This window comes from Copadichromis virginalis, linkage group LG4, assembly GCF_057382275.1.
Source record: "Copadichromis virginalis isolate Kocher_CV1m ecotype Utaka linkage group LG4, C_Virginalis_male_GT1.1, whole genome shotgun sequence".
Lineage (NCBI taxonomy): Eukaryota > Metazoa > Chordata > Actinopteri > Cichliformes > Cichlidae > Copadichromis > Copadichromis virginalis.
In genome coordinates, this window is record NC_140621.1 from 14,403,315 (window position 1) to 14,426,032 (window position 22,718).

Here is a 22,718-nt window from a genome sequence, read left to right on the forward strand (position 1 = left end):
GACTTTTCATGTCCTTTAATGACACAATTGACCAAAAATAACTAAAAACACCTTCAAACCCAGCAGCTCGCTGAGAGGCCGCAGGAAGCAGGACATACATACAGTAATGAGGTTAGCTCCCAAATGGCATCCCACCGTATTTCAAACAGTGCCAACATTCTCCATCCAAGCCATCACTTACATAATGCAGTGCACATTTGCAGCTCTTATCGCTGAAAAATTAATCAAGTCCAACAGGAAACATGAGGGAACGGAGACGCTGCTGTGCGTCAGCTGGAAAAAAGAAAGAGATAAATAAAGGAGGGGATCCAGGGGTCACTTCAACTAAATAAAGCTACAAAAGATATGAATCTGATTCTTTCTACAGGCTTTGCAGTAGTGAAAATAAATGCCTTTCATTGCCTTGAATGCATTTTATTCTATTTACAACTTTACATTCACTTTTTTCTCCCTCCCCCAATCGCATCTGTCATAAACACAGACTGTTTGGCACTAATTATTTTGTCCCCTTATATCCCACATCATCACATAGACATTTAATACAGACACCATTCAAAGGAGGTGCAAAGCATTTCAGTTAAACCAACAAAGACTAGCGTGATAGGACTGCAATACCTCCTCTGGTAAATAAATACTTTTTTCAGCCATCAGGGGGCGCAAGAAGTGAGGTGAAATCTCTCCTTTTACACGATTTCTTTCTTTCTTTCTTTTTTTACCCTACAGCTGGTATTGTTTGTGTGTCATGATGACAATTGCGTGGTCCTGGAGACCCTCTGCTGTAGTAGGAAATACCACACCGACAGGTTCGAGTACTTTGTGGACAGATTCTTTCAACACAGTTTCACAAACATGCAAGATGCAGTCACAAAATGTTACAAGTGTTTAGAGATTGAAAAAAAAAAAAGAAAGAAGGTGAGTTTAGAGAGGAGCGTGGTCCGCTCACGTGAAACCAAGCGGTCACCCCGAGGTTGAGGGTGTTGTCTGCTCCAAGGTACGAAGCAATCAGACTGATTGGTGAATTTTTGCTGATAATCATTGTTTAGTTGACTTTATAAATGGAGACAGATCATCAACATGTTGCACTCAGTCTATAGTAGTCTGCATCGAAGAGTGCAACTTGTCTGCAAAGTGTCTCGTTGTAGTAAGGGGTTTGGATCAACTGGTTGCAAACTATTATTCTCCTGTTAGAATGCAAGGTTGTTGAGCAATCCTGCAGCAACTACGTCACTATTGAAACAGAGGGAGTTCTCTTTCAAATCTGTGAGGTTCTGGATGGATTCCGAATTTGAAGTAGTTGTTGTGAATTTCAGTGTTTGTTATCACAAACAGACTGCCAACTTGACTCCATTTAGTCTTTTTGTTCCTTTATCGTCATCTCGATGCAACAAATTCGCTTTGAAGACAACGACTGACTGCAAGTTGTTGCAGATCCGATTTACGTTGTCAAAGCAACCATTTCAAAGGCAATGACATTAAAATTTAATTGCACACAGTTGCAATAATTGCCTCCAACCATTATTTCCCCCAGTCTGGTTGCAGCATTAGATATCTAACACAGTGCTCTCAGGGTCAAAAAAATGTCTTTGAGTCTTAGGCAGAAAAGACACTGATTGTTTAACCCTTGTGAGGTCTGAGTCGTTATTGGTAACAGCTCATAGCCCCAAGCCCTAACCCAAGATGTAAGTTTTTTTCAGTTAGAATGATTATTTGTTTGAAAAATGACTTATTCTGATAGCACAGGGTTAGGGTCATCCTCAATGAGGGCTGAGATCTCATAAGGTTAAACTGGTTTTAATAACAGGGTCCGAATAAAATGAGCATTTACGGAACTCATCGTCTAAAAACGCTGATCATATTTTTCCGTGAGTCTGAACACCATCTCGCTTCTATGATGGGCGACAGCTCTGAGAATGCATAAAACATAACATCACATATAATGCAAGGTCTCCTCTAAAACCACAAGCCATTAGCTCCCCGCAACAAAATATCACTTGACTTTGCACTGTACAAATGTCAGATGATGTGTTCGCACATATGCAGACAGTAATTTCACTGTGTGATACTCTGAGGGTTAATGTCTGCCAGCTGGCAGACGCACAGCTCCACTTCTCTTCCTCCGGGGAAGTTCATCGGAGCAGATGCTTGAAGGTCAGTGGATCACCGGGAGATGAGCGAGTGGAGAAATCTGCACTTTTTTCACTTAATCCCTTTCAACACTAAAAGCCACTGCTTGTCTTTTCTTTTGTTATTGTTGAGTTATTCTGCAGCTGGAGTGTAGTACATCAGTTTATGCTGCTGAAAGGGCAAACGTCCTGTCCTTACGCAGCATGTGTGTACATGTAAATGTATACAGATGGATGAGTGAGTGCGTGTCAAACCTACGGACATTCAATACACGGTAGTGTTGGCAGGTGTGTGTATGTTGAGCGTGGAGGAGTGTATTCCTGTTGGTGGAGCAGTGAAGCTATAAGCTGCATACGCTACAGCGGAGCCAACCATCAGGCCTGTCATGTAGGAGACAGTCATAGTATTCCCTGGCGAGAGAGAGCAGAGAGTAACTGTAGAGCTGATCATACTGCCTAATCCGGGGGGAATGCCATTTTTAAATAAAGAATACTGCTCGGCGTGAACAAGTAAGCAAGAAACATGTTAGATAGTGAGTAACAAGTCTAAGAAAGTACATCTTTGCTATCCACTCTTTGATGTTCTTGCATGTTAGCATCTGCAGGGATAGCATGTGCCATTATAACCATCCTAATTTAGCATGCTAATTTAGCAAGCTAACATTAATAGGAGCGCAAGACACCAAGCACAGGTCACTCAGAGGAAAATTATAATAAAATCTATAATTATAATCTAAATGTAACTTTAGTATTTCTTCACAAAATCCCAGCCTGAAAACAATGTCAGACTGCTAGCTAAAAAAAACTCTTGAAATATGCACTACTTTTGAGTGTTAAAGATAAAATTTAAAAAGCATCTCACAGGTAATAATGTTTAATATTATAGCGCACATAACAGTGTTGAGTTTGTTTGATATCTTATATCTTACATCTAATATAGGCTATATTTGCCTTGTTGCTACTAGCTAAGCTAAGCTAGCTGTCAGGCCAAAAAAAACCTCATTCATTCTAAAGAAAGGCAACTTTATTAAGTTGATAAAATAATTAAGTTACAGTTACAGTGCTAAGGTCAGTGTTATGCTGCTAAGAAGAATATAATGATCTAATTTACAACCATTTAATGGTATTCTTATGACATACAACAACTTATATAGCTAAAATTAAGCTAATTGGGTCTAATCAACTGGCTTCAGTTCAATTATTGATGCTTTTTATTTAACAATAAATCAGACAAAAGAAGTCAAAAATCACCTGCAAGCTCCCGCTGTTCAGGCGGCACTTTGCCCGCAGCCTGGATCATCGGTACAGACCCAAAATATCCGTTGGTGACTCCCATGAGGAGAGAAAAGAGACAGGGCCAGGCAGGATGGGATAGGGTGGGTTCATTGGCCGGATACACACACATGACAAACAGAGGGATGAAGACCACCCTCAGGCAAGAGAAGAAGAGCAGACGACCCCCAGACCAGTCATATGGCAGCGCTGCCAGGATCTGAGGGGACAGCAGGAGTGTTTCAGTCAGGCTGTGTATTACACTTTGGAAAAACAAGGAAAAATATTCAAATAATATATGAAATATATGAGCATTTGCAGTTTTGAACTTAAGACCGTTATGTTCAGTAATTCTCCATTGCTTGGAACAATTTCTAAGGAAAGCACTTGTCAGGGAAAATAAATAAGAACAATAACAGTATTAGTGCAAAACAAAGTGAACCGTGAGAGAAATGCAAAAGAAAAATCCTCTTTAAACTTTTCCAGTCTCTTATCGTGACATTTTTCTTTCTCTCTCTCTTTTTTATACCTCTAAGCTACCTTAATTTTTCCTTTTTCAATTTAATTCCTCGTCTAATCTCTTTCCCTTTTCATTTGAAGAAAAAACTCAATTTGCCGCGAGGACAAAGCCAAAGCCTACATAACAACTTTCACTAAACCAATGTTGGTGCCTTCAAAGTCAAAATTATGACCCAAGGAAACCAGATAAGTTTCAGAGTGTTCGGATGAAGCCTCCGAGCTATAGTAAGTGCAATTATCCCACAATACACCAGACGTTTTACCAGCCTTACGTTAAATTAATGGGTCGACGACTTTAATGGTTTCAAGAGGTTAACTCTGCCTTTCTGTCTTTCTTGTTCCTTTAATGCCAAGATGCCTGTAAATGGAAATTTAAATCCCAAAATCTCAGTAAGTGTAGCGTGAGAAGGGCAATAGCATTTAATATTGATGTTAAACCAGTGAATTTTATACATTGGCAGTAAGTTAATACAGGCCCAGTTCCAAAAATGATGGGATTCACAACAGAACAAACCTAAAACTTAATTTAAAAAGAGCATCTTAGAGAGGCAGACTTTCAGCAATCTGCAAAAAAACTGCATTTTTGGAACAATTTCAGTAATATTCCTCATCATCTGTTATACATATAGATCAAAAGATTCTGATAATTTTGGAGAAATCTCTGTGCACAAGGGACAAGGCTGAAAGACACATCAGACAGCACTGCATTAAAAACTACGGAAGCCTGTTTCCGCCACAAAAAAAAGTATCCATAACTTGAAATTTTGAATTATTTTCTTGAAATTTCGACTTATTAACTCGACATATTGCGTTAGCGCTGCCAATCAGTAATCTACGTGAATGAAGTCATTTCCTTGTTACCCGGAAGCTGAAGCCCTCAGCTACAAATGCTACAGCTAAACTAACAGTATTATAGCCAGTCATGAACGCACAAATTGCTGATTATTTTCTTCACAAATGATGAAATCCTTGTGTTATTAGCTGAATCATGTGGCGTTACTATCAGCAAACGTACTATAAAAAGCCCCAATTTGTTGCGATCCGGTTTTGAGTGCGTATTTCTCTGTGCCGTATCCTTCCAGGTTGCAAGAAAATGACGCCATTCATGTAGATTACTGATTGGCAGAGCTAAATCGAAATGTCGAGTTATTAACTCGAAATTCTGAGAAAAGTAAATTGAAATTTCAAGTTAATAAGTCAAAATTTTGAGCTATATCATATGGATACCCTTTTTTTTGTGGTGGAAACAGGCTTCCATAAAAAACAGACATGACTCTGTCATAGAAATCACTGTGGGCTCAGGAGTGCCTCCAAAAATCACTGTGTGTGACCACACTGTGCTATCCACATATGAAGATACAGCTCCATCGTGCAAAGAAGAAACCATATTCATCCAAAGAACATGGATCATGTTCTTTGGATGAATAAAGAACATGGATCAGCCAAAGGAAAGGCTTTGGATTTTCTTTTTTCATTCACATTTTACACGGTGTCACAAAAGTTTTGGAACTGGGGTTGTTCTCTTCCAAGTTCTCTCCAAAAACTTAAATCCCTGGAATCAAAGGTTAAAAGTCACCACCGTGAAATATATGAATATATGATTCTAATCTCTCCGATTTTATAAAAAGTATCATGTGTGAAGTATTCATGTAAAAGTCACCACCCACAATGTTTAAATTCAAACTTGTGAAGTTAATATATGGCTCACCTTGCCAACAAAGTCCGACATGTTGAAGGTGGCCATGATGAGGATGGGGAGCCATTCACCTAAGGTGGAGTTTCGTATCTCTGACTCCAGCCCGGGAAACAGACAGAGAGTGATGCTGTAGGTCACAGCTATTGACAGCATGTAGGCCCAGATCACGCGGGACACCACGTAACGATGCAAGATCATGTCTGGTTTGAGAACACACACACATGACCGTATTAAAAATTCAAATGATTCACTCGAGCAGTCATTTCATTGAGATCGCTCCTCTACCTAAATAAAAATCACCAGGGGATGCATTTAAATTTCAGATCCATCTGTTGGAGTCAGAGGGTAATTGAGAAGTGATTAGACAAGATTTTGAAAGAGACTACCTCGGAGCCCGGGCCAGCTCCTTCTCATCTTGGCTTTTGGGGCATCAAATCGAACATAGGTACCGCCCGCAATGTCCTCGACGCCTTCCTCCACAGAAGACGCTCCTGTACCACCGTTTCCCTGAAGAGAGACAGACGAGATGTTTACTGTAATCTTCTAAACTGAATAGACACACGAGACTTTATGTTAATGCTTTCAAATCTTAATTGTAACATATCTCTCTCTATATATATATTGATAGACATATATGAATGAAATGAAAAGAATGTAAAATAGTCAGATATATCAAATCATTCAGACATTTATTTCTCTTTACACGTAGTGGGTGTGCAACAGAAAACACGAACATTTAATATCAATGTGCTAAACGACCCTAGCTTCAGGAACTCATCTGTGTTGGATCCAATGACGTATTTAAAAATAATCAGAAGGTTAATCCTTCAACACTGTGGGAAAGATGTCCTAAGGGAGAATTTTCTAGTCAGAACATACTTGTAAAAACTACAAGATTAAGATTGTTATTAAAGATCACTACATTACAACCCCAATGTGAAAAAATCAACACGAAATAGACCCGATAATGACAATGAGTGAAGATGTGGAAAAAAATAAGAGTCACAAAGCAAGAACATTATGTCGCGGGCCCTAAAGCGACAAACTTGTTAGTTTGCAGACTGTGAAAACAACAATCAGAAAGCACTTTTCATGAGATCAGAGCTCCAGCTACTCATATAATTACTTACAGTTTGGGTGGTATCCAAAAAAACTGATTAGAGGGAGAGAGGAAGAAAAAGACTGCTTTCTCTCTAAGTGATCATTTTAGATCTTAGCCGCTGCTTTAAACTTATATTCACGATCGTTTCAAGATTTTTAGAGGTGAGTGAAAACAGTCTTGTAAGTTAATGGGCTACATTTCCCTGTTTCACACTCTCATCTCTGTGTGATGGCAGAAACAAATATGTAAATGAGAACAGCGTTTTGAGGATATTTGCTGTACCACAGAATAAATACAGGGAGTGCAGAATTATTAGGCAAATGAGTATTTTGTCCACATCATCCTCTTCATGCATGTTGTCTTACTCCAAGCTGTATAGGCTTGAAAGCCTACTACCAATTAAGCATATTAGGTGATGTGCATCTCTGTAATGAGAAGGGGTGTGGTCTAATGACATCAACACCCTATATCAGGTGTGCATAATTATTAGGCAACGTCCTTTCCTTTGGCAAAATGGGTCAAAAGAAGGACTTGACAGGCTCAGAAAAGTCAAAAATAGTGAGATATCTTGCAGAGGGATGCAGCAGTCTCAAAATTGCAAAGCTTTGAAGCCTGATCATCGAACAATCAAGCGTTTCATTCAAAATAGTCAACAGGGTCGCAAGAAGCGTGTGGAAAAACCAAGGCGCAAAATAACTGCCCATGAACTGAGAAAAGTCAAGCGTGCAGCTGCCAAGATGCCACTTGCCACCAGTTTGGCCATATTTCAGAGCTGCAACATCACTGGAGTGCCCAAAAGCACAAGGTGTGCAATACTCAGAGACATGGCCAAGGTAAGAAAGGCTGAAAGACGACCACCACTGAACAAGACACACAAGCTGAAACGTCAAGACTGGGCCAAGAAATATCTCAAGACTGGTTTTTCTAAGGTTTTATGGACTGATGAAATGAGAGTGAGTCTTGATGGGCCAGATGGATGGGCCCGTGGCTGGATTGGTAAAGGGCAGAGAGCTCCAGTCCGACTCAGACGCCAGCAAGGTGGAGGTGGAGTACTGGTTTGGGCTGGTATCATCAAAGATGAGCTTGTGGGGCCTTTTCGGGTTGAGGATGGAGTCAAGCTCAACTCCCAGTCCTACTGCCAGTTTCTGGAAGACACCTTCTTCAAGCAATGGTACAGGAAGAAGTCTGCATCCTCCAAGAAAAACATGATTTTCATGCAGGACAATGCTCCATCACACGCGTCCAAGTACTCCACAGCGTGGCTGGCAAGAAAGGGTATAAAAGAAGAAAAACTAATGACATGGCCACCTTGTTCACCTGATCTGAACCCCACTGAGAACCTGTGGTCCATCATCAAATGTGAGATTTACAAGGAGGGAAAACAGTACACCTCTCTGAACAGTGTCTGGGAGGCTGTGGTTGCTGCTGCACGCAATGTTGATGGTGAACAGATCAAAACACTGACAGAATCCATGGATGGCAGGCTTTTGAGTGTCCTTGCAAAGAAAGGTGGCTATATTGGTCGCTGATTTGTTTTTGTTTTGTTTTTGAATGTCAGAAATGTATATTTGTGAATGTGGAGATGTTATATTGGTTTCACTGGTAAAAATAAATAATTGAAATGGGTATATATTTGTTTTTTGTTAAGTTGCCTAATAATTATGCACAGTAATAGTCACCTGCACACACAGATATCCCCCTAAAATAACTAAAACTAAAAACAAACTAAAAACTACTTCCAAAAACATTCAGCTTTGATATTAATGAGTGTTTTGGGTTCATTGAGAACATGGTTGTTGTTCAATAATAAAATTATTCCTCAAAAATACAACTTGCCTAATAATTCTGCACTCCCTGTATATTACATAAGTGTACAGAAATTAGGCGAGCAGCATAGAGGTGGTGATGTTAGCTGCATTAGCTGCAAGATGCAAACTTTGTTTTGGAGGTTTTGGAGTTTTATGTTTGCAGGTGATATAGTTTTGGAGTTAAAGTAAGCAAACGGTGACTCCACAAAAGAGCAAAAACCCAGCTGGTTATTATATTAGGAATGCAGATCCATTCTGCAGGTGTGGGCAGTACTTATCATCTTTTGAAGTCACAGCCTCCCTCGTATACTCATCCTTATCTTTGGGATAAAAAAAAAAGGGTCCTTTGTCCTCAAAAACACTAAAACATGTGATTCTGTCCCCTTTTAATTCCCTATGCTAGAAAATACTGAACTGTATTCATTTTTAAACATAGTTCTGAGTGGGAAAATTAAGACTTTGTTGCTCATTTCTGAAAACTTTTTTAAAGCATTTGAAGGTTCTTTAAGGAAACACTAGAGGTAGCCATCACACAATAAATAAACACATTCACTTTTACTGCTTTGACCTTTACATGTTTTAGTTTTTTTCATTAGTAATGGCTTCTGGGATACATGACATCCCCTTTTTATGACAGTGACTATTAGAGAGGATGGCTGTGACCGGCTGAAGGTTGACTTAATGATGTCCACCACCACCACCACACACAGACATCTTTTCGGGTATGGGCACATCCCTTTATGCTGAGGTCTTTCCAAATACACACTAATTCACTGAGCCAGGTGACTGCACGTACACACACACACACACACACACACACACACACACACACACACACACACACAGATAGATCCATTAGTTGATTAGAGGGGCTGCCGGGCCAGAAGGCACTCCTATTCTTGATTATCGCATAATAGGAAGAGCTGCATTCATTTCCCATGGCAACCAGAACAAAGAACTGCCAGAATCAATCCCAGACACACACATGTGCACATACACACACACACACGTGCACACACACACACAGAGCTGTAAAACACCGCGGGACGTCCATCACACACTTGTATGTAATGGCGCACATACAAATATGAACACGCACACATTAAGCGATGATAGCCTCAGGTGCAGTTTCTTCCTTTGAAGGCTCTGAATGCACACACAGACACACACACAGACACACACACAGACACACACACAGAGCAGGATGAGCAGTACTAGCTTCATGTCTTCAGGCTACAAAATGCTGCTCAAAGCACAGCTACAAAGTGGGTTTCAATTCAAAGTCGTTTTCTTTCCCTCTTTTCCTCTCGTTGTCATGGCCGGTGTCCTGCTCTCTTTCCCTTCTCTTCCTTTAATTTGTTTTGTCTTATGTTTTCTCTACAATTTTTATGAGCTCTTCCCCACTCTCTGCACTGCCTCTCTCACTTGTCTCGCATTAGTAGCTTCCCGTAAACTTTTTTTTCTCTCTCAGCATCGTGACTCTCTTTCTCTCTGGGTTCAAAGGAGGCGTCGTCAACTCTCCGTCTTTCTCCTGCACCACTCCCTATATTCCTCAGCCCTAAAGAACAACTTCCAATATCTTTTGCTCTTCCTCTCTTTTAGCATCTTTCTGACCAGCAGCCAAGAAACAGCTCATAGCTACTAAGTGATTGCATTTTTAAGCACAACCAGCCCTCAATACTTGTGTGCGTGCTCGCTCTGGATGACATTACAGTTTAGAGGCCTGGCATTTCCTCCCTGTCTGAGTCCAGAAACTATTTGTCATTACAATATTTATAAATGATTTAATGAATAAAACATGTAGCGGAAGCTTTAATGAGGGAGCCTGTTGGTCTGTGTAGAGTCAGTATCCTAATCTAACTTGAAAAGCAACGTGAGAAAAATATCAAAGACGCTGAAGATACAACGCTGACTGCAAAATATCAAGTCCAAGCACTTTAGCAGTTCACTGTATAGTGTATGGCATATTTATGACTTTTGGTACCAAATGCACTACAGGAGATATGCATAGCTTTCTTGTCATTTCTTCAAGTAGTCTTCAGGAATAGTTCTCCAGGCTTTCATTCAAAGCTCTTCTTTGGATGTTTGCTGCCTTTTATTCTGTTCTCTGTCAAGATGATCCCACACTGCTTCAATAATGCTGAAGTCTGGGCTCTGGAGAGGCCAATCCATGACCGAAGTTCCACTGTGTGTCCTTCTAGCCAGCTATGCTTTTACTGCATTGGCAGTGTGTTTGGGATCATGCTGAAAAATGAAGCCAATCAGATGCTTTTCAGTTGTTACTGCATATCGAATTAAAATCTGATGGTATTTTTCTGCATTCATAATTCCATCAGTTTTAAAAACACCAACAACACTGACTGAAATGCAGCTCCAAGCCATGACAGAGCCTCCACCGTGTTTTACAGATGGCTGTAGACACTGTTGTACCTCTCCTGACCTTTTCCAAACATACTGATGAACAGTTAAACCAGAAATGTCAAAACTGGATTCATCACTCCATCAGACATGTTCCCGCCTATTTTCAGTACAGTACAGTCTTTCTTCTTTCCCTTCTTGAGAGCCATCCTTCCACCATCTTTAGTGAACAGTAGATGGATCGACTAAAGGGCCAGATACATCTCTCTGATCGTATGTCAGGTCTTTGCTGGATTTCTTTTTCTTATTTCTTAAGACCATGACTTTCAAATACTCTTCATCTGCTGTAGATACTTATTTAGTTCTTTTGTTTGCTACTTACAATTTCATTCATTTTTTAAGAATATGCTGCACAGCATGCTGAGATATAAGTTTTCTACTGATAGTGCTTTGAGAACGTTAGTGTAAAACATTTTCTGCCTGTTAAACTCTGTTATCTTTGACACTTTTCATAGATTTAGCTCAAGAAATGGGAAGAAATTTTGTGTCTTTGTCACAGCTGTTAACGGTACACCTAAGACAACACTGATCCATCTGCTAAGTTAGCTTATTAATGTTTGAATGATTCATAGGTTAGTGTTAATGGCATAATAAACAAAAAACACTCCTTTGAAATGATCAGCTACTAGGACTGTAATATAAAAGAGTGAAAACCAGCCAATATCTAAAGGCAATAGTTTAAGAGCACTTTAAACACTTTAAAGAAAGCCTGGCTCTTTGCGATATATAGTATATATGTTAAGATGTGTGTTCTGTGCCAGAGTAATTGAGCCTGCTGCTGGCATGGCTAACAATACTTAGTATTCGCAGTGAACAGACATAAAACACATGTGAGTCAATAAGCTGTCCATAAACTTACAAATCTTACTTCCTCTGCAGTGACATCGTGGTGAACCCTGTACCCGGTCCCGTTGTCTCTCGGATCGTGACATTTGCCCGGACCTTTACCCTGGGCGTGGCTGGTGTAATACCGGACAAATCGTGAGCGGCGGACCAGCAGGTGAAGCAGGAAGCACAGCATTTCCATGCTGATGGAGACGAGGAAGAAGATCAGCGTGTTCTTCTTGTCATCTTTGATCAGCAGCTTGGTGAAGATGCGGGACAGCGAGATGATCACCCCCGCCGTACCTGAGGAGGGTACGTAAATGATGAAGGAGATGAAGAAGGTGAGGAGGATGACAAAGTCTGGCAGCAAGAGCTAACGAAAACGTGTGTGCTAATCGTTGAGTGTACTTACTCTCTCCAGTCATTACCCCCTGTGTGTACCTCTTGGGCAGCATCCCCATGTAACCATAGAAACTGGACTGCTGCACTGAAGAGGGAGGAGGGAGGCAGTTATCAGTGTAAATAGAGGCCCAACAGTCAACATTGTAACAACACGATTTATTTAGAGGGGAACTTAATGAACCACCACACACCACTTGAGAGAAGCTGCTCTGACCCTCAGACCTCCACTAATTAAACTGATATTACAGCAGGCAGAAACTGAGTTCTCACTGACAAACACAGAGAAAAACGACTCTATGTATTAAAGTCGGCAGCACCTGAAGACCAAAACCTCTATTGGGTTTGTGTTTATCCCAACAGGGGGAGCTCTGACACATATTTAGTTATAATTTATTATCCTTTTAATAAAAGCAATTGTCCTCATAGCTCTATATTGTTTTCCACAAACTCATGAGGGAACTGTCTGGTTATTAAGGAGCTAAATGTTCCACTTTTTCTGCCTTCTTTTACAGGCTGAATCGGTGATGTACAGGCTTTAGCAGAGTGTTGTTGTCTGCTAGCTGCCTGCAGACAAAACTGTACATTGTCTGTAAGCTTTTTGCTACGAGCCACACTTTTCACATAGTCATATACAACCAGCAGCTCCAGGACTAAACCCAATGCAGGTCCTCTAATCTCCACTTGAGGCACAATTGAGACAATTTCAGAGTCCCTGAAATCAACCTCATTAAGGTGATTGTGTTGTTAGCGCCTTTTGGAGGGTTTTTTTAATGGAATTATCAGGCAGCCCTCCAAATACGTTTGTGCAACAGTTATGGCGATTCAAATTCTAGTATTTGAATTGCTTTAGGTAACAGTAGTCTGTTACCTAAAGCTATTATTACACATGTGTTTGTGTTGCATTGGTATATTTCAAAAATGTAGCTTGCTAACCAAGCTAATTTGTGCCATCTGATATCTGAGCTGTGCACCCTTCATCCACAAATGGTCTTTAATGGTTAAAAAAACTCACATGAGAGCCATCATTTACATACAGCCTGGACAGTAAAACTAGCTAACATCTCTATAGCCTGGGACAGAAAAAGAGAGTATTTGTCTCGAAAGCTAATTTCTCCCTTCATTAAAAAAATCTGCAGCGGTGAATTTTTAAACATTTTTCAAAGATGTTAAGCCTTAAAGCTTATAAGCATTGTTACTGCGTTGATTTACACGGGAGACAAGACACAGGTGGCTGTAATAGCGGCTAATGATTGCTAGGCTTTTGAAAGGCTAGCAAACATTTCTCAAAGGCTGCTAGTTTCAGTTAAATTACATGCAACCTGTTTGTGGCAATTGTGTGTGATAAACTGATAAACTGGCATGTAGATGGAAAATTTTTTGCCATCTACATACATAGAAATTCATATTAAGTGCTCATTGCACAGCCAGAACCCAATGGATATGAAACTGAAATTCTGAAATTTCTCCACAAAAAGTGACATAATTGCTGCGTCTCTGTAATTTAACTGCAAAATGCAAGAAGTGCTTGACCACCTCGATTTTATATAGACTACAACCAGAATGCAACCAGGTGCCAGGTAGCTGAGCCGAGTTCCCTACTGCAAAGAGCCACATCGCAGACAAGTTGCGCTAATTGGTGCAGATGGACTGATTGTAACATGTTGGCAATCTGTCTTTCTAGCCTTTCATCCAATTATAGTTCATCTAGTTCCAAAAAGTCAAGGCTGCAAGGATGTAGTCAAGAGTGGCTCTTCTGCCTTTTAAGTGTAGTCTGTCATTCAGTTCGTTTAACCATTATTAGGGTAAAAGAACATCAAAGTACCTGTACATCCAAAGGCCACCACTCCCACTGATACCAGGTTGATGACATAAGCCTGCTTGGTGGTGAACTTTTCCAGCCAAACATCGAACACGCTGACAAAGATCAGGGGCCCCAAAGCTAAGATGTAACCTGCAGAGAGAGTGACAGGCTGAGTCAGTGATCCAGGTAATGTTGTGACTGCAGGACTGAACACATATTTGATAAGAGTGAGGAAACTATATGTGAGGCAGTTCATTAACTCTTTAACCTGGGGATATGCTCTCAAGCTGACGTCAAACTTCAAAAGACCTTTAACCAAAAATACAAGCACAGCTATTTTAAGCAGCAGAGGCTATTGCGGTGAAACCCCGTTCTGAAATTTAGCATGTATGTGCAGTGATCTCAAACTTCCGGGGAACATGCATATTTAAAGAACTTTTTATCATGATTTTTTTTAAGGGTGAGCTTGAAGGGCTTTAATATTTCTAGGTTCATCTCCAATATCACAGTTTGAGAATAATTTCTGCAAAGATTAATATTTTCGGCCACATCTCTCCAGTATCTCCAGCTAAGACTTTAACAAACATGATTTTAAATCAGCCTCTATGTGCTCGCCTGTTACCGAACAGCTTATTCAAAGAGCATAGCAAATCACCTTTAATGATGTTTTTGAAATATGAAAGCAATCTGAGGAAGATGCAGATGAATCCTGAAACCGCTGCTTGTCAATTCACAGTTTTCGGCAAAAGCCAAAAACGGATCTCCTGTGGTGTTTATGAATAAAGACCACAAGAGATCCATGGAAAAGTGGATTTTTATTTATCTTTATAACATTTTCCCATTTTTGCACACTCTGATAAGCTTTGAGCTTCCTGCTGTTTTTTGACAGTTGTTACTACTGCTGGAAGTAGTGCACCGTTTTATGTGTCCACACGTGAAGGACAGCTTGTAAGGTTAGGCTTAAGAATTAAAAATACAACTGATTTTAACCAGCAGTGAAGTTTTTGGCTTTATGCTTCATGTGTGTGGGAGTAAAATATGATTTTTGACTCATTAAAATGAAATATAAATCTTGGCATATCTTGACCAGCACTTCACTTTCAGCATGCTATAAGGCAGAAATTATACACCAAAGCCATTAAGACAACATGAAGAAGCTTAACTAGGATTACAAAATGATCAAAGACCATAATAAGAGTTATGCTCCATTACCAACCACAAGCCAAGTCTTGTGTCATTCTTGTGCAAATTCTCCACAAGGTCAGACGTGCAACGCTCAGAGAAACTTCATCTTGGACTCTACAGGCCTCAGCCAGCACGTCAAATGTTAATGTTCATCACAGTACAGTGTATGGCTCTTTCAAAAGGTTTGAAGTGAAAGCCTCGTCTCTCTAAAAGAAACATGACAGCACAGATTTGCAAAGATAGAACTGAAAAAAAAAAAAGACTTCTGGAACAATGGTCTTCTCAGTCCAAAGGACAGAGTGAAGATGTTTGGCTATAAAACACTATTTGTCAAAAACCAAACACAGCACATCAGCGCAAACAGCTCATACCAACTTCCAAGCACGGTGGGGGACGTTGGATGATTTGGGCCCTGCAGCCACTGAGTTGACCATGAAATCCTCAGCTCATTCTCACTCCGGAGGCATAACATCCTGATGATTTGTTACATCTGGCAGCGTTCCTGAGGAACGTGGAAGGCGACCTTCGGCGTTCTTAAGGTAGCGCCGGGTTATGGGTGAAATACAGTAGAATGACGATCCCGTGGTAAAACATGTTCCAGCCATGTATTCCAGCCTTAACCATAACCTTATACCTAACCTTAACCAGCACTTTAATGACGTGAAATAGTGTTTTCCAAAGTGATTTGAGGAAAATGAACGAATATGTGTGGATTAATTCCAAACAGTTCTCATATTTCCTTATTTTTCCGATTTCGTCATTTAGGAACGTGTTGGGTGCCCGGAAGCGTAACATGTTGACGATTTGTCACCTAAAATATTGAGCCTCGGGAGAGAGAACGTGTTTAAATTCTCCAGAGTATTCTAGAGTCATATGTGAGGCCATCTGTCTGACAGCTTGGCCCAGGCTGGTCTTTCAACAGGACCATGATTGCAAGAACATCAGCAAACCTACAACAGAATGGCTGAAAAAGAAAAAAATCAAAGTGTTGCAATAGCCCAGGCTCAACCTGACTGAAATGCTGTGCATAAACAAATGCCCACAAGGTGCACTGACATTTTTGCAATACGATAATGTGAGAGACTGAAGTCATACAGAAAACAGCTTCTTCAATTATTGCTATCAAATGTGGTTCTCCAAGCTGCTGAATCATAGGGTGCACACACTCTACCATTCATTTTGCCTTAGTGTTTGTAAAATAAAGTGGCATGGTGTAAAAATATATCTGAGGTTATATTTAAATAGTCTGAAGGCCAAGATGATTTTTTTACACCCTGATCTGTGAAAGAATTGAAAGGGAATGTGCTTTCTTTTTCATGACTGTAGTTCTCAGTGAAGCTCCCCTGTGGGTAGATCTCTTCGGGACTGTGTGGTCCCAAAGTATTTAATAAGTAACAGGGTAAGTTTTAATGGAACAGTTTTTAATTTTCCACTCGATCTGTGCTCTTGGCGCCTCTCTGACTTACCCACAGTGATCCTGGTGTGCATGCTGAGTCGCTCCACCAGCACATTGTTGAGGATGACGGCCAACAAAGCCACTAAGATGTACGTCAGACTCATGTCAAACACTATCGATGTCCCTGAAACACAAGGGAGAGATGTGACAGCGTAGCCTCGAGCCGTAACCGCAAACGTGACTTTGTGCACACTCATCCATATTTATACCTTTAAACTTCTGATGCAGGTAATCCACATCTGTGATGAAGCTGTTGTAGGGAAGCAGGAAACCCACTCCAGCCAGTAGCATTGCAAAGTAGATGCCATGGTAACGGTCGTCAGGGATCGGTTCCTCAAAGTCTGAGCAGCAAAATGGGAGTCATAGGTTAGAGAATTAAAGCAGCATGAAATCAGACGGCGGGATATGATTAACATCTGAATTAGTACTGAAGCCAGAACACTCTGTCTTCAGAGAAGCTAATCAGGAGGAAGAAAGGTGCAGCGGCAGCAGGAACGCCTCTGTTCCACTTGATGGAGCAGCTGATGGTGGAGCAGACTGTTGCGCTTGTGTTAGTGAAAGATTAATCATGGGGATCTCAGATCATGGTCTAGCTGTCGAAATAGCTTCAGTTAAAACTCGTACATTTCTGTTTTGCAGCCGGATCGGTTACATGGAGAAAGTGTGATGTGCAGGTTTTTTATATAACTGTTCTTAATCCTTTGCTAATCCCGTAAGCCTAATATTAATGGCCCAAATCATTCATCATGAGAATTTAGGCTTTACTGCAGACTGAGTGGGAAAATGTCCTTCTCACTGACTCATGTCACTACTTTATTACTATAGAAACAAAAATTTTTTTTACTGATACATCTGTTGATACAAATGGATTTTCACCCTTTTAGAATTAATTTGGCCGCTGAAAATAAAAATCAATGTACACCTTCATAAAACCTGTTGTCCTCTGCTCAGAAACACAGTTGTTGTGCAGCTGCAGAACTGAAATAGCATCTTAAGGTTAACTCATTCTCGGAGGCTGCTTTGCCACATCTCCATCTTTTATTTTCTTCTAGGAGAAGGCAGACTCTGTGGAGATTGCATCCCCTGTCTGTTTTGTTGCATACTGAAATATGAAGACTGGCAGCTTCAGGAAAGAAAGGGAAGCAGGAAAAAAGAGCAAAATATAAGTAAGAAACACATGAAGAGAGCAGGGAAAAAGGCTTCTGCCTGCAAGGCCGTCATTATGCGTCACTGGTCACTTATGACCTGATTAACATGGCCTTTGTGTAACCCGTGTAACCAGGCAACACAGCAGTTTTTTGTTATCAAGACCGCCGTCTGTGTCTAACATGCACTGCCCATACAAATCTTCAAGACGGTTATTAAATCCATTCTGACTTATTATTTACAAAAATCTAAGGGCCCTTTGATGGACTGGCAACCTGTCCAGGGTGCACCTCACCTCCTGCCCAAACACAGCTGGGAAAACCAATCGGTTTTCTACATTTGGAAGAACTTATCCAGAGGTTAAGTGGGCTGGAATAATCTAGCAGCACGGCCATGTTTAACCTTTGATTTAAAAAATCTGATGTCACTTTCAACATTGTTCATTTTTGAAATAAAGTTTGCATATTAGTTATCTGTTGTGGTAGCTGTTGGTATAGAAGCTTAGCTGAAGTTTGATAGTCTCATTGTTAGAAATGGTAAAAAAAAAAAAGGGGAGGGGGAAGAGACTTAAAGCTTAATATAACTAAAAATTTTATTTCAGATTTTTTAAAACATTTTTTTTCTGGTTAGCTGCTGTTGTAAAGTGTATTTGACAATAAATCAAATGACAATACAGCGCTGTGAAAAAGTCTTGAGCCACTTCTCAATTCTGCTTCTAAAGAGCCAGACTTTCTAGAAAGTTCTTCAGACTTTCTGAAGAACTTTAATAGTCTTGTCTCTCTCTCTTTTTTTTTCTTTTTCTTTGTTTTACATTGGCTACCTTTTTACTCACTTTCAGTCCGGTATTGGCTCTTTTCAGAGGAACATTCAAATATAAAAAGGCACCTAACTTAAGGGATGAACCACTGTAGTGTAATCCACGTAACAGACAAAGAAGAAGAACAGCAAAGAATCAACTTTAAATTGTATCTTCAGCCACTTTGTTGCAAAAACCTTTGTTAAAATTCCTTTAGTATAATCTATAAAAAATCCCACAGACAACACAGTTTGACAGGAATAACTTAGTATTTTTGTACCATTGAGGTGATTCCCAAAAAGGTGTTAACTGAAAACGGCTCATTAGTATGTAGAGATGAGGTCATTAGAGAAGTACAACAGTGGGTGTGTACAGCCATCTGTAAAACATGGTGGAGGCTCTGTCATGGTTTGGGGCTGAATTTCAGCCAATGTTGTTGGAGATCTTGTCAAAATTGATGGAATTATGAACACAGGAAAGTATCATCACAGTTAGATACACCGAGCAATACATCGGGCAACAGCTTCATTTTTCAGCTTGACAATGATCCCAAACACACTGCCAAACAGCAAAAGTATACCTAGATAGAAAAACACACAGTGGAACACTATTAGTCATGGATTGGCCTCCCCAGAACCCAGACCTCAACATTATTGAAGCAGTGTGGGATCATCTTGACAGAGAACAGAACAAAAGGCAGCAACATCCAAAGAAGAGTTTGTGTCCTTCAAGAAGCCTGGAGAACTGTTCCTGAAGACTACTTAAAGAAATGACAAGAAAGCTGCCTAAGAGAGATCAGACTGTGCTGAAGAATAAAGGTGGTCGTACCAAATCTTGACTTTCAAGCTGATTAGAATTATACAAACTCTGTTTTGTATTATATACTGTATTTACATGTATGTTTGCACATGTTTCAATAAATCTCTGCACCCATTTTCCTAATTAAATATAAAGAAATTATGAGTGACTCAAGGCTTCTGCACAGTGTTGTGTTTTGTTGTTAAACAAACAACAATAAAAAACACTGCAGTTTAAACCAGAACAAAGTTGATTTGGATAGATGCAGTGAAGGTGAGTTATCCACACTCACTGACAGCTCGGGTTCGCAGTCATGCAGTTTGAGTCTCTCCACCTCTCTCTTGTCAAATCCCACATAATGTTGTGGCGTATGTGCTTGTTTCAGGTCAAATCAACACGGGTGAGCAGATTACAGCCCGTCCACACAGATACAATTTCAGCAGGTCTTAAAAGATAAGACAGTTTGGGTAGTTAATCTGCGGTATCAGTAGCAGTGTTATAAAAGATCTTGGGATTCTTCGATCTATACAACTGTGCAAACTCTGAAAACTTCCAGCTGAAAAACCTATAACCTATAAGCATCTTTTTCACTGCTTCTTACAATCTCAAATATATTTTAAAAACATCCAGAGCAGAGGTTTACTGCCCTCTGAATACATATCTAACAGTTAATCAGTAAATATGTAAACAGCACATGTAAATGCTATTCTGTCTAAATTCTTTATATATAGAATATAATGTGAAAGTGTGGTAAACAATGAAGAAGGTGCATTTTAAATTTTCTGGTGGAAAATCATTGGCAAACACTTTTCTCTCTGTCCACGTATCTAAACACTTTGTTCCTGGTGTTTAGGAGTAGAAGGATATTAATGTGCCTTTTTTCACTTTGACAAATTGCTGTTTGTTGGTACACCTACCCCTTTCCTTCCTTCCATGTTCCTCGCCTCTCTCTTTATAAATAGTAGATTACACACACTCATGCACAGATAGAACAAAAACTCCCTCACCGGGCTCGGACAAAGCCAGCACTCCTCGCTCCGGGGCGTCTTTACTGATCTCCTCCTCCTCCAGCTGGTATGAATCGAAGCTGTAGCTCTGCACAATGCCGCTCTCTCTTCCCTCTCTCCAGCCCTCTCTCCAAACAGATCTTCCTCCATCCCTCCACACGTCCCTCTCCTCGGGTGTCTGGGCCGGCGTGGGCCTGCGGCGCTCCGCGCCCACCGAACCCATTCCTGCACTTGACGTACGCTCGCGAAGAAACACGCACTGTGGTTGATTAGACAAGCTGTGCGCTCTCGTGAGCGTGCATGCTAGACGCAATCACAGAGGCACGCCCTGGAAGAGATGCAGGAGACCTTCCGATGATGGAGGATCTGCAGGGCATGAAAGAACAGGAAACAGAAATAAATATAAGAAAAGACAGAAGAAGACTAGAAAAAACGCAAGCTGTGCTTTCCGGAAAATAACAAAACTCAAGGTTAGACAGCAAAAGAAATGTGGCCCCCCTGTTTGTGTATGTGTGTCGGTGTGAGAAGCATATTAACAGAGAGAAACAGAATGACAAAGGATGCATGAATGAGTGACAGACAAGGTGAGCATAAATGCATCTCTGCATTCAGTAAAGAGGCGCCGAGAGAGCTGAAGCTGTGCAGTGTAGAAGAGAGGAAGAGGTCCAAGTGGAAATCAATTAGCTGACTAACAGAAATATCCGTCATCTACAATTCAAGTCATTGATTACTAGTTTGCATTTTTGCAGCTTTACAATTCAACAGAGAAGCCCACTGTATTCTTTCACCTGTTGAATCGTTTTCTCTACAAAGATCAGAAAACAGAGCACGATGCTCATCACAGTTGCAGCATGCAATACCAAAAACACCTCAACACTCGCTTGGAATCTCTTGTTGTCACCACTACCCTGATTTTTATTTGTAGCCAACAGTCCAAATCTAGTCAGTTTGCAGGCTTATAAATGAGATAAGCACTGACCTTTGCTACCGAGCAATTATTGAGAAACTTGATTAGCAGTCAGAACACACGCCAATAAATTCTCTGCACTATGACTGAAAGTGTAGCCTGCTGAGGAGCGGAGGAACCCCTGCTCACTTTTAAATGTAAGTTAGTCCCTTCTGTCATCAGAGCAGCTGAGCTGCGGTTCAATACGTGTTTGCATTTACTTCAGTCAACATTGTTACAAGCTGGATCAATATTAATGGCCGCTGATGTTGTTCCATACTGGCGTAGAAAGAGAGCACAAAAGCGCTTCTATTCTGCGCACCTGGCTGGATTGTGCAAACACAAGGAGGACATGCAAAGAGGAGGCAACAATTCAACCCTGCGGCCTCGCTGCCAGTCTCCCTGCTCACCTCTGGTGCCCTGCAAGTGCTATTTCACTCCAGGCCAACAGCACGAAGCTCCCGAGTGCGGAACAAGCCGGCTTTATTTCTTTTTATGTTCTATTTTAATCCTCTGCTGTCTGGAAACTGGTAGGATCGGATGATGTAAGAAGGTTATCATCTGTGTAACATCACGGGCCCCGGTGGCCCCCTCAGAGGAACAGGTGATTATTAAATACAAAGCAGTGACAGCTCTGTTTATGAAGTAAAGCCGGGCTGCTGTTCTAGATCAGATATGATCCCAGTTTACGCTCTGTACAGATTCCACGTCCAGACTTCGGGCGGCGCTCGCAGCCCTTCTCCTTTTAAATCAAAAGGCTCCAGCCAGCTGCTGTAATTGAATTGCAGTCTGATGTGCTGCAGTTTCTATTGTTGACTTAAATGAGCAAAGAAAATTATAAAAGAAAGGAAAGAAAAGGAATAAATAAAACTAACATCTCGTTTTACGCCTTCTGAAGAGCGTACGCCTGCAGAAATGGCAAATGAACACATTAACTCACAATCATTTGCTTTTGATAGAAAACGCGTGATTTTCATAAAATCTAATGAAAAAATAAATACATACATAGAAAATAAACATGAGCAGGACGTTAGAGCGGAGGGCGAAACAGAGATAATAATGCCAGTTCCTCTTTTAGAAATCCAGCCCAGTCAGTCCAACACGGCTAACGTGTCGCTCTCACGTCGCTCATTCGGCTCTCCTCTTTATGAACGACAAACAAAAACACACCAACAACAGGTTATTAACGGCCCGTTACCTCCCGAGTCTCTCCTCTCGCTCCTCTCCCCCTCTCTCTGGCCTTCCTACAGCAGCAGCGAAGTCCTTCCTGCAGGATCCTCGAGGTGGTCTCCGCCGACCGGACTCGCTCCTTTCCTCAGCGCCGTCTCCATCAGACAGAGGGGGAAAGCTCCGGGTTTCCTCCTCCGTGGGGTCCTAAAAACGCACCATCCAGCGGCAGAGGCAGAGGGAAGCGCGGA

General features: G+C 40.9%; 1 protein-coding gene across 2 annotated transcripts; it reads right to left on the bottom strand.

Moving 5' to 3' along the window:
• slc29a4a (solute carrier family 29 member 4a) lies at positions 1–22,718 on the bottom strand. Of its 2 annotated transcripts, none has more exons than XM_085453732.1 (11): positions 22,499–22,718; positions 20,355–20,720; positions 16,817–16,948; positions 16,618–16,731; positions 13,988–14,116; positions 12,176–12,250; positions 11,807–12,066; positions 5,997–6,117; positions 5,623–5,810; positions 3,375–3,615; positions 1–2,534 (listed from the first exon to the last, which is right to left on the bottom strand). In XM_085453732.1, exons 2-11 carry the CDS (start codon positions 20,575–20,577, stop codon positions 2,389–2,391), a joined length of 1,629 nt encoding a protein of 542 aa, XP_085309858.1. In that variant the 5' UTR covers positions 20,578–20,720; positions 22,499–22,718; the 3' UTR covers positions 1–2,388. The 2 variants fall into 2 exon arrangements, with proteins under 2 accessions (XP_085309858.1, XP_085309857.1); XM_085453731.1 differs by having other exon boundaries at positions 11,798–12,066.